The sequence below is a fragment of the Silene latifolia genome, chromosome 2 (assembly GCF_048544455.1).
Source record: "Silene latifolia isolate original U9 population chromosome 2, ASM4854445v1, whole genome shotgun sequence".
NCBI lineage: Eukaryota > Viridiplantae > Streptophyta > Magnoliopsida > Caryophyllales > Caryophyllaceae > Silene > Silene latifolia.
In genome coordinates this window covers 3894366-3907266 of record NC_133527.1, presented here as the reverse complement: position 1 = coordinate 3907266, position 12901 = coordinate 3894366, and the positions used below count along the sequence as shown (strand labels likewise).

The 12901-nt window shown below is 37.3% G+C and overlaps 3 protein-coding genes across 3 annotated transcripts; 2 read left to right on the top strand and 1 right to left on the bottom strand.

The window, feature by feature from the left end:
- The first annotated feature begins 175 nt into the window (after nt 1-175).
- LOC141642040 (phosphatidylinositol 4-kinase gamma 8-like) lies at nt 176-3561 on the top strand. The gene is made up of 3 exons (XM_074450701.1): nt 176-567; nt 970-1020; nt 1343-3561. The coding sequence occupies exon 3, from the start codon at nt 1410-1412 to the stop codon at nt 3090-3092; it is 1683 nt and encodes a 560-aa protein (XP_074306802.1). The 5' UTR covers nt 176-567; nt 970-1020; nt 1343-1409; the 3' UTR covers nt 3093-3561.
- Nucleotides 3562-3909: 348 nt separating this feature from the next.
- LOC141627586 (3'-5' exonuclease-like) lies at nt 3910-5321 on the bottom strand. The gene is made up of 2 exons (XM_074440824.1): nt 4674-5321; nt 3910-4050 (listed from the first exon to the last, which is right to left on the bottom strand). The coding sequence occupies exons 1-2, from the start codon at nt 5319-5321 to the stop codon at nt 3910-3912; spliced, it is 789 nt and encodes a 262-aa protein (XP_074296925.1).
- Nucleotides 5322-10303: 4982 nt separating this feature from the next.
- LOC141627931 (cytosolic sulfotransferase 5-like) lies at nt 10304-11420 on the top strand. Its single transcript, XM_074441128.1, has one exon. It carries the CDS (start codon nt 10304-10306, stop codon nt 11315-11317), a length of 1014 nt encoding a protein of 337 aa, XP_074297229.1. The 3' UTR covers nt 11318-11420.
- The last annotated feature ends 1481 nt before the right edge of the window (nt 11421-12901 follow it).

Sequence of the window (12901 nt, the reverse complement as noted above, 5' to 3'; positions counted from 1 at the left end):
TATATTTCAACCCAACTCGATTCTCATAATTAGTCGATTTTTTAGCGTTAAAATAAATGCCTACTGAATTAATAGTTATTAATTTACAATAATTTGCTGTAAATTTCTTTAAAAAGCAAAAATATGAAAAAATGCCATCAAAAATTCAAAATTGCCTACTCAATTCTTATTTTTCTACCTTTTGCTGTAAATTTCTTAAAAGGCAAAAAAATGGAAAAATGCCATCAAATTGACAAAATAATAAAAAAACCCAAAAATAGAAATTCGAAAAGCGAGGGAAATGGGGACAGGTGGGCTCAAAAATGGAGGACAGAGAAAAAATAGGTTAAAAAGAAGGACGAAAAATGAGGAAGAAGAAAAAAGGAAAATAAAAAAAAAATGGGGGGAAAGTTTTCCCTAGGAATAAAGGGGGGATAGAAGGGAAGAAAAAAGGGGAGAAATTTGATTTTGTTGTAACAAACAAAACAAAAAAAAAGTTCAAAGAGGGGAGACGAGAGATTTTTTTATAGTCTCGCGCTCTCTTTGACCTTGTTTTCGTCTCCCTGAATGCCTTTCCCAGTGTTCAGGGTTCGTTTTCTTTTATTCTCGTTCTTATTCTTCTTATTTGTCGGATTGTCATGGTCGCGGTATTGGTTGTCATGACCTAATCTCGCTAAACGTAGTTAATATTGCCTTAAAATGTTTGTATCGGGTAGTTACGTGCATTTGATACCTCATTGGACAATGTGAGGCAGCATTGAGACACTAGGGCGATGTCGTAAATGTTTTTTATGAAATTTTACGATCATGTCATTTTATGTTAGATGTAGGAAGAGTATGAAATGTTATGGTACCTGTTCTTCTTCATTGTCACCGAATTTCACTGCATCTTGACGCAATATTTGGCTGTTTACTAGATTGTTTTGTTGATGTTATGGCTGTTTTTTCCGTGTGTCGATTATTTTCTCATAGTTTGATTGATTTTTGCAGAAATTCCGGCGAGATATGTGTATAGGGGCGAGGGACAAAAAAATTAGATAGGTAAGCATGAATCATAACTTGCAGGATGCTGTTCAGTTGTTTTGACGGTTTTACAGGAGACCAACTGAATTTTCTCGTCTTTCAATGAGTTGTTCTGTGCCTATGAAATGGTCGGAATTTACAAGAGACCAGTTTCATAACTTGCAGGATGAATCATCGGGTTCACTCGTTTCATATGTTTTCTATATGGCTAATGCTGTAGACCAGTTTCATAATTTGCAGGATGCTGTACAGTTGTTTTAACGATTTTACAGGAGACCAACTGAAATTTATCGTCTTTCAATGAAATAGTCGGAATTTGATGATTATTGTTTTTGAACAGGCTAACATTTGAAAGAAGTATCATTTGCTAACATTTGGACCAAACTCAGTTGCATTTGGTGAGCAAAATGGCAGTAGCTGCTGTTGGTACACTTCATGGCTTCAAATCGCATGACCGATCCCAGAGATGCCGGCTTCTGTCTTTTACCCACCTTGATTTTTTAACTTTCGAACCCAACCCAATTGACATGTCTCATTCCAAACAACACCCAAATCTGACTACCTCCTCCTCAGGCTTCCATAGAAGTATTTCTACTCCTTGTTTAACCCTAACTCCTAAACCAGAAGAAGATTCCAAATTTCGTCCGAGGATTGATCTCATTGGTGGCCGTAGCGCTCCAAGGGCGCGAGCATTAGCTGTAGAGGTTGCAATAGCTACTGCTTCTGGTATTGACCCGGAACTCCTCTCAAACGGCCTTGGCGGGGCTTATTTGCTGCGTGGCCGAAATGGGGATAATCTTGCAGTGGCTAAGCCTATTGATGAAGAACCTTTAGCATTGAATAACCCGAAAGGATTTACTGGAAGAATGTTAGGTCAACCCGGCTTGAAACGGTCTGTTAAGGTAGGCGAGACTGGCATGAGAGAACTGGCTGCTTATCTTCTTGACCATGGTGGATTTGCCAAGGTACCACCGACAGCACTCGTGAAATTCTCTCATGTCGTCTTTAATGTAAACGATTCATCTTTTGTTGATCCTCCGCTCTATAAGATTGCTTCGCTTCAGCGCTTTGTAGACCATGATTCCGATGCAGGGGATTTAGGCCCGTCGGGATTTTCCGTCTCCTCGGTCCACCGTATTGGGATCCTTGATGTTCGCCTTCTCAACATTGACAGGCACGCCGGAAATATGCTCGTTGGGAAATACCAACATGATAGGCAGTCTCTTGGAGCTGCAGAGCTTGTTCCGATTGACCATGGACTTTGTTTACCCGAATGGCTAGACGACCCGTATTTTGAGTGGCTTCATTGGCCTCAAGCTTTAGTCCCCTTCTCGGACGTGGAAATGGAGTACATAATGAATCTTGATCCGTTTGAAGATGCTAAACTTTTGAGAACCGAACTCCATGGCCTTGGGGAGGCCTCGATTCGTGTGCTTGTGGTTTGTACTATCTTCCTCAAAAGAGCGGCGTCTGCTGGGCTTTGCCTTGGAGATATAGGCGAGATGATGACTCGAGATTCCCATGGTGGGGAAGAAACTATGAGTGTATTAGAGAGCGTTTGTGCTAGGGCAAAGGACACCGTCTTTATGCTATCTAAAGACGTTGATTGTGGAATCGACGTAGGAGAAGAGATACAGGACGACGAAGAACAGGGTTCAGAAATGTTCTGTTTCGATGAGGAATTCGAAGACAGCTCGATGTTTCTGTTCAATGAATCTAAGGTCATGCAAAGTTCAACATCGGTAGGGAAGCCACCGCTTCCTCCAAAGCCCCAACCCGGTAAACGAGCAAAACTAGGCTCATTCCCGGAAAATGAATGTCATGAAATCAAGAAGAACGAAACATTACTGAAACACAGTGATGCGGTTGAGATAAAGGAACACGACGACAGTCTAGCCAAGACCGGGAACTTGTTTAAGAGCATTAGTTTTGCAGCTCCAGGTAGAAAGGATGAGATTGAAGGAGTTTCATTTGGGGATATGAAGGAAGATGAGTGGGAATTTTTCCTCGAGATGCTCGAGAGGCTTTTGCCAGAGGTGTTCGAGGAGCGTAAGAACACCGGCATGATCCAAAGGGTGGGGTCAGCTTGATTTACTGTAATGGTTTATCAATAGCTAACTAGGAAATGAAATAATATTATTACAGTTAGGAAATTATGTTTGTGTCATTAGCTGTAAATTACCCTTAATTTGGAAGAAGACATGACAGACACTGTAGATATAAACAAACTAGTTTTCTAATGCCTACTACGAGGGGAAAAGAGATCGAGAACGAGATCAAGATCGAGATCGACCGCTAAGTTAGCATCCTTTCCCTTCTATCTTCTACCCTCTACTCTTATTTTTTTCCATTTTTTTGAGTTCTTATTATAAACCTTGTATACAGTTGTAGAGAGATCTTGCTTATAATTGTAATTTTTTTGTAAGGACCGTCTTATCATGCACGGAGATGGAAATTTGTACTGTGATATCGAATAATAATAATAAATGATAATAATAATAATAACAACGATGGTGATGGTGATATTTCATCGCCTTGAATCCCTTTCGGGATATGCAATTAACTTATTTTGTGTTTAACTGAACTTTGCACCTTCTGCATTTAATTTTCTACTGACTATGTTGCTTCAAGGTGCTCCTTTTGCAGCATTTTTGAGTCGGCATGACTAAAGATACATTGATACACATCAGATTCGTGAATAATGGATGCGACTCTAACAAATTAGCAGAGAGAACAGATCATGGTTGAAAACTCGAAACAAATTAGCAGAGAGAACAGAAGCATGGCTGAAAACTTGAAACCAGACTGACAAGCAGAACGATGCAATGTCGTCTCACCAGCAAATTAGACTATCATTATTTTGTGTTTACTGAACTTTCTGTATTCAAGTTTCTACCATCTATTTGCTCAAGGCGCTCTTTCTGCAGCGTGCTGTGTGTCGACACAACTCGCAAGCTGAAATGACTCATTATACGGGTCAGTCATGAATAATGGACACGATTCTGCCCTGTTAGCAGACGACAAAATACAATCATGGTTACAACCAGACTGTCAAGCGGAACAATGCAATGTCGTCCAACCAGCAAATTACACCATCATTTCAGCAATTTAGGAGGGAATAGAATCATGGTTATAACCAAACTGACAAGCGGAACAATGCTATATCGTCCCACCAGCAAATTACACCATCATTTCAGCAATTTAGGCGCAATTTAGGAGGGAATAGAATCATGATTATAAGCAGACTGACAAGCGGAACAATGCAATGTCGTCCTACCAGCAAATTAGACGATCATTTCAATTAATTTACGAGTAAAACATCCGACAATCAAGTCGATATCATTGCAAATTTGCAACTAACCAAACACAATCATAGATTATAAATCAGCAATATTCACAACACAAAATATTATTACCAATTAAACATCAAAACATCACAATTAACTTAATAGTACGTCCAATTCAAACTCGAAATCCAATCCAATCCAAAACATCAAATTACTTACTCCTAGTATTTAACTAATTACATTACTTGAAAATACCGAAACATCAGATGCACGCAGTCTTACCCTTACCCCTACTAACTTACGAACCAACTACACTCCACCCCATCCTGTCAGATGTACGCAGTCTTACCCCTAATAATAATTCGCGCCAAGCCTCGCCCCAACCTCGTAACTCAAGTAAGCATCAATACAAGCATACTGAACCTGACCATAACTCAACCATTCCTGATCCCACCTACTCATTGTAATACTTTTCGGCTTTTGAACCTCCACACCTAACAAAACCCTAGTCAATTCCTTCAATCCAATCGTCGACGAGGCGGGATTCAACCCAGTAACTCCCCTCCTCCTAGCCAATTTCCCCAAATCCTCCGTCTTCGCCACCGTCAATCCATAATCACCAAGCAGTCTCTCCACATCCGCTTCGATTCCCGTGCCGACAAACGTGTTCATACGATCCCCTAAGAATTCAATCAATTTCCTCGGAATCGGTCCCTGACAATGAATTATATGGAAAATTAAGCAGGAATTGTTGGTGCAGAGTTGAAGCGTGGCGACCGCGTTGTCGTGGGAAACGTGCCGATTTGGACGCCATTCGACGTCGAGACCGATGATTCGAGGTTGTGGTGTGGTGGTTGTTAGGGTTGTTAGCCAGTTGGTTACGGTGGCTGGGTCGGCGGTGACGGTGGTTGTTATGGTGGTGGAGAAGTTGAAGGTGGTGAAAGTGACGTCGTAGACGTTGTTGTTTGGGTTTGGGAAGTGGTCGTTAATGGTGATTGTTGCTGATGGTGTTGTGGTTTGTGGAGCCGCCATTGTTGTGATTGGAAGAAAGGGAAAGTAGGTTTATGGGATGGGGAAAATGGGACTGCGGGAGTTTGAAGCTATATAGGTTGAAGAATGGACCGATTAAAAGCGGGTTTGGGCCGAATATGTACTTGTTTGATTAAGTGGATTAAGCGGGTGAGTAATACTTGACTCATTTTATCTAAAAATCGGACATCTCCGTCCTAAACACGGATTTGTGCAATCTAGTATTCATGAATCTCATGTTGAGTATGGATTTCCAGGAACCAACTTAGTTATCACTTAAAATTAAAAGGAGCTAAACTGAACTGAATGGAGTTTTGAAGTAAGAATTAATTTATGAAAATATGAGCTAAACTAAACTTTGAAAAGCAACATAGGACATTTGAGTCAAGTCTTATTTTGGGTCTCGAGATAAAAGCATCCGTAAATCATGCGGATGGTTCCCCGAGTTAGACAAAACAGCCACACAAATTTTGAGAAACAACATAGGATATTTGAGTGTGCCGGTAGGCGATAAACTAATCTCGAACGAAAATCGTGTACTGCTTAAAAATACATGATAACTTGTTATTTAGGGTTGAAATTGAATACGGTCACTCATGAAGCGACTATAGACACGTGGCGGAAAAACTAGGAGGAAAAGGAACATAACCCCGTATGACCTCCCAAACGGCTTAAATATAAGTGTATAAAACACGATTTTCGAGTTTTCAGGGTCCAAGAACATAAATGTCCGTAAATAATACGGACGCTTTCTCGGGTCAGATAAAGCAATCACACAAATTTTAAGAAGAAACATAGGACATTTATAATCCGGTACGCGATAAACGAGTCTCGGACGAAAATCGGGTACTTCTTAAAATAGAAATACTTGTTATTTAAGGCTGAAATAAAATACGGTAACTCATGAAGTGACCCCAGACACGTGGTGGCAAAATTGGAAGGAAAAGAAACGTGACACTGTACGAGCTCCCAAGCGGCTCAAATTTAAGTATAAAATACATGGTTTTCGGAATTTCAGGGTCACGGAACAAAAATGACTCAAAATTATTCGGACGGTTCCTCGAGTCAGATAAAGCAGCCACACAAATTTTGAGAAGCAATAGAGGACATTTTAGGGTGCATGTACGCGAGAAACAAGTTTCAGACGAAAATCAGGTATTTCTTAAAAATAAATGAATACTTCTTATTTAGGGCTTATAAATGAATACGGTAACTCATGAAGCGACTCCTAACACATAGTAGAAAAAGTGGGAGGAAAAGAAACATGGCCCGATACGACTTCCCAAAAGATCAAAATTAAGTGTATAATACACGGTTTTCGGGATTTCAGCGTCCCAGAAAAAAAACGTCCGTAAATCATACAGACGGTTCCTCGGGTCAGCTAAAGCAGGATCATAAATTTTGTGAAGAAATAGAGGTCATTTGAGTGTGCCGGTACGCGATAAACGAGTTTCGGATGAAAATCAGTCAATCCTTAAAAACAGATGATTACTTCTTATTTAGGTTGAAAATCGATTATGGTACTTCATGAAGCAACCCTTGAGACGTGGTAGAAAAACCGGAAGGAAAAGAAACATGACCCGATACGACCTCTCAACGGCGCAAATTTAAGTGTATAATACACGATTTTCGGGATTTTAGGGCCCCGAAACAAAAATGTCCGTAAAGGAAGCCATACGAGGTTGTACTTCTTTTTCTCCCGGTTTTTCTACCACGTGTTAAGGATCACTTCAGGAGTTACCTATTTGATTTAAGCACCAAATAACAAGTATTAAAATATTTTTAACGAGTCGCCGATTTCCGCCCATGACTAGTTTATCGCACACCGGATGCCTCAAATGTCCTCTGTTGCTCCTCAAATTATGTGATGCGATTTGTCTCACCCGAAAAATCATCCGTGTGATTTACGGACATTATTGTTCCGGAACCTTAGAATTCCGAAAAACGTGAATTATATACACTTCAATTTAAGCCGTTCTAGAGGTCGTTCCAGGTATTGTTTTTTTTTTCTCTCTTGGTTTTTCTATCACGTGTCCGAGGTCGCTTCAAGAGTTACATTATTCATTTTCAACTCCAAATAAATAGTATTAAACCATTTTTAATGAGTATCTGACTTAAGTCTCTCACTTAATTGGCGCACAACACCGGCAACTTGAAATGCCATTCGTTATTGCTTAAAAATTGTGAGGCCGTTTTATCTGACCTTAGAAGCCGTCTGTGAGATTTACGGACATTTTTGTTCCGGGACCCTGAACTTTCAAAAACCGTGTATTATACACTTCAATATACAATTCAATTTGAGCCGTTTGGGAGGTTGTGTTGGGTCGTGTTTCTTTTTCTCCCGGTTTTCTACCACGTTTTCGGGTCGTTGCAAGAGTTACCCAATTCAATTTCAGCCCCAGATAACAAGTATTAAACCATTTATTAACGAGTATCCGATTTTCGCCTGAGACTTGTTTATCGCACATTGGTAGGCCATGTTCTTTTGGACTGAAACTTATCTGATCTGAACTGAACTAAACTTATAGAATCTGAATTGAACTGAACTGAACTTATAGGATCTAAACTGAACTTATTGGATCTCGAATCGAATCGAACTTACAGGATCTCGAATCGAATCGAACTTATAGGATCTCGAATCGAACTTATAGGATCGAATCGAATCGAACTTAACTTATAGGATCGAAGTTAACTTAAAATAAGTGAGGTATAGGATCGAATCGAACTTATAGGATCGAATCGAATCGAATCGAACTTATAGGATCGAATCGAACTTATAAGATCGAATCGAATCGAACTTATAGGATCGAATCGAATCGAACTTATTGGATCTGAACTGAACTTATAGGATCTGAACTGAACTGAACTGAACTTATAGGATCTGAAGTGAACTTAAATTAAGTGACTTGAAGTCCAAAAGAACAGGGCCGTAGTCTCAAATGTCCACTGTTCTTTCACAAAGTTGTGAGGTCGCTTAATCTGACCCGATGAACCGTCCTTGTGATTTACAAACAATTTTGTTCTGAGACCCTGGAATCCCGAAAACCGTGTATTAAACACTTAAATTACACTTCAATCTGAGCCGTTCGTGAGACCGTACCAGATCGTGTTTCTTTTTCTCCCGGTTTTTCTACCACGTGTCCATGGTCACTTCAGGAGTTACCTTAATCGATCTCAGCCCCAAATAAAAGTTTTAAAACATTTTTGATGTGTCTCCGATTTTCGCCAAGACTGGTTAATCGCAAACCGACAGCATCAAATGTTCTCTGTTGCTCCTCAAAGTTTATGAGGCCGCTTTATCTGACCCGAAAAAAGATTATAATAGTACGTCGATATCTACCATCAAATTTTTCGGATTCTTAGTACAAAGTGTTGAGATCTCTTCCCATATGTGTGTGAGGGACATTGTCCCACATCGGTAGAATAATAGTGAAGGGACTAGCTTATAAGTAAGTGGGCTACTCCTCCTATCACCAATTGGTTTTAGGATGGAACCTCACTTGCTTGTAGGCCGGTCTCATACACCTAATTCTATAAGCCCGCTGCGCAGGACTCAACACAACGTTGAAAAATAGGCCTCTCATGGCAAAATAAGGTTGAACTAATATGTAATTTCTTTAATTTTTATTGTAATTTTCTTTTGATTTGACTTTTTTGTCCAGATTTTGACATTTGACCTTAAATATCGTAAAAACTAGGTTTTTTTATAACTACTACCTTTGTACTACACGGTTTTAAGAACTACTATCAAAATAATTTTCGTTTAAAAACTACTACCTGTAAGTTTGATGTTTTTTAAAAACACTACCAAATCTCATCCAAACCAAATAAAACACAATTTTAACCATTTATTTTTGAATTTCCATCTTAAGTTGTAAACTTTATCCCTTTAACACTACCAATACTACCGTTTGCCAATCATTTTGGGGCAAAATCACTTTAAATTAGCTTAATCTAATTCACCTATCTAACGTAATTAAGGTAAAAAAAGTTGCTTAAACTTCATCAAATTAACTAGTTTAAGGGATAAAATTAACAACTTAAGATGAAAATTCAAAAATAAATGGCTAAGATTGTGTTTTATTGAGTTTGGATGAGATTTGGTAGTGTTTTTTTAAAAAAATTTAAACTTATTGGTAGTAGTTTTTAAGCGAAAATGATTTTGGTAGTAGTTCTTAAAACAGGGTAATACAAAGGTAGTAGTTAACAAAAAAACTCTAAAAACTATAATAAAATGTTATAGTTTTTTTATATATTTACATTCATTTAAAGTCTTTTCCATAAAAAAATATTTTCAACGATAAAATTAACATAAAAACGCACCAAAAACGTGATCAAACTAATGCATTGAGAAATAAAAAATTGGAGAGTAAAAGATTTGAACTTGCGTATCAAATATTTTCTCTATTCACTATATATCATTTCCATATGACATATTTGCTTTTTACATAGCAGAAGGTAAATACTTCATATTAGACGACTGTAATTATTAAGTCACAAATTCTCATTGAAAACGGACTCTTTTTGTCACAAGCGAAAGACGGGCTAAATGTTGTCATTTTAACTACAAAATGTGCATGACCATTTTAATAACAAACTATTACTCCGTATAACTTAAAAAATCGTTCGGATAACCTCTTATCTATAAATGATTACATTTTCATTTTAAATAAATCATATTTTACCCCTTGTTAAGAAATATTACCCATCTTCAAGACTTCAACAAGACTTCACTTTGGAGTCATTATATTAAGTTTTCAACGGTATAACGTGTGAATGATTAAAAGTAGATATAGCTTAGAAAGCAAATAAACAAATAATGAGCAACACATTAAATAAAACACAAACCCTTAAAATATACGAGTAGTCAATTAATAGCCTCCAAAAGTCGTAATATTATTGAATAAACAATTTCGTAACTACACCATTCTAATCCGTATATATGACCGATTGTCCAGCACTAACGAGTGGAAGTCAACCCTACAATGAATAACAACAAAACACAAAAAGAAATGCCAATAATCTCCCAAGAAGAACTTGAAGAGATAAAAAAAGCCCTTCCAAAATCTACGTTGGTGGGCAACGAAAATCAAGAATTACTACTTTACCAAGGATTTTGGATCTATGAATCGGTTTTGGCCCGGATTCTTTCGTTTCAAAGGCATTTCATTGCCAGAGATACTGATCTCATTATTACCGGTTTACCAAAAACTGGCACTACATGGCTAAAATCTCTACTTTATACAATTGTCAACCGTACCGTTTACCCTATTGATAAAAACCCTCTATTTAAAAATCACCCACAAGAGCTTGTATTTAACCTAGAGAATGACATTTACAAGGACACATTTGTCTACCCTTGCCCTCAGCATCTTGATGAGCTTCCCTCCCCAAGGCTACTTAGTACACATTTGCCCTATGCCTCGCTGCCTGAGTCGATCAGGACATCTAATTGTCGACTTTTATATATTTGTCGAAATCCCTTAGACACGCTCACGTCATTTTTTCACTTTTTTACGAACTACTACGTAATGAATTCAAATACGAGAGACCCACCTCGTTTCGAGGATTTACTTGACGGTTATTGTGCAGGAGAGTCCTTATACGGTCCTTTTTTCGAGCATGTTATTGCGTATTGGAAGATGAACATAGAACACCCCAATAAGGTGTTGTTTCTAATGTACGAGGATTTGAAGGACGATCCAGTTCCTCAATTGAAGAGGTTGGCTGAATTTATAGGTATGCCGTTTACTTCATTGGAGGAAAGTCAAGGTGTTATTAATCAAATAATCGAGTTTTGTAGCTTTGGAAATATCAAGGAATTGGAGGTTAATAAGAGTGGAGTTATTCATGAGTTCTTTGAAAAGAAAAGTTTCTTTAGAAAAGGAGAGGTCGGAGAGTGGAGAAATCATTTTACACCGGACATGGAGGAAAAGATGACTAAAATTATAGAAGAAAAACTTCGAGGAACTGGATTATCCTTTAAATTGATCCCGTAATCAATGTTTAATTACGACTTATGATCAATTATCATTCTTCATTATCATGGAGAGTTCCAGTTGTTATTTATTTTTATTTTTATATTATGGTGTATTTCTTAAATCTTACTTGATTCATGTTGTTTGAATAATGATTCATGTTATTACCTGAACAAAATTATGTTGGGATTAACATTCTGTTGTTATATCATTTGAATTTGTCAAAGTGACTTTTATCGATATTGTCAAGAGTATTTACTTATTCAGATGATAACAAATAGGTTGAGGCTTATGGCGTTTATATATATAGTGCTCTGTAAAACTTAATACAGAATGACCATATCATAGTTGTTCAAATCGGCGACTAACAAATTCAAGGCACAAAGATTCAACATTTGAGTATGTGGAAATATATATAAGTGCTAAAGTAGCCTGATACTCCCTCCACTTTTTTATATATGACGTTTTGCATTTACGAGGTAAGCCTTTGACTTTAATATTTATAAAAATATATTTGTTCAAAAAATATAAAAATGGTACCATTAAATTCCTTACGAAAAACTCTTTCATATGAGTATACATATCATAATATTTAGTTTTATATTTTAAGAGATATTGAAGAGAGAAGGGAGTGTCTCGAAATGTGAGAAAGTCATATATGAAAAAATAGAGGGAGTAATATACTTCAACTTTGAATTATTAATTATTTAGTTAGTTTTGTTATCTTCGTTGATTGTTTGAAACGAGTTTTGTCATGGGCCAAACTTGAAACTTGTTGTCTATTCTTATAACATAACGTTTATTAATTACTTGTTAGAGTTTTAGAGAGTCCCAAGTTTTTTAAACTACTCGTAAATCCGTAGTAAAATATAAACAGGAGTTGATTACAAGATCAATAGGTCTTGGTATAGACGGGTGGGGCGAACAGACGGGTAAAAACCTCTAATAAAATGGGTAGGGGGGACAAGGTGGGGCACCCCCCATGTGCTTCCCATTTTATAATAAATGGGTATTTTGTGAGGGAAAATGGTATCCGTCTATACGTATAGACGGATAGTGTCCGTCTATAATGAGAATTTGTGTTACAAGATTAACAAATTATAAGATAAGATAATCGTAATTATTTACAATCACCTAAATGAACGTAGAAGATTATTTATAGAACAACAACTATAACTCTATAACTGCCGAAGCTTGATATTGGTTAACCGGTTGATTTTACGTTCTAAACAAGAATGGTCCGCGGCTTACATACCTTATGTCGAAATACAATTAATATATCAACTCGAGTTTTGTGATCTTAAGAATTTGCATTTTAGATTAATTTTAGATATTGAAATGCAATTAATATATCAGATCAATTTTAACATGTCGAACATCAAATATTTTGCAAAATACAATTTAGTAATAAGCAAGCACATACCGTGACCATAACACAAGTATTATTAGTTTTTTCAAGGAAAAAAAATTCTATGCAAAATACTTTCAAACCGCTATTTTGAAATTACCGGGCAACGCCCAGGGTGAAATCTACAGTAATATTTGGTGAAAGAAGAGGAGAGAAGATACGCTATAGTTTACGAAGTCATAGTTTGCTGTAACTAA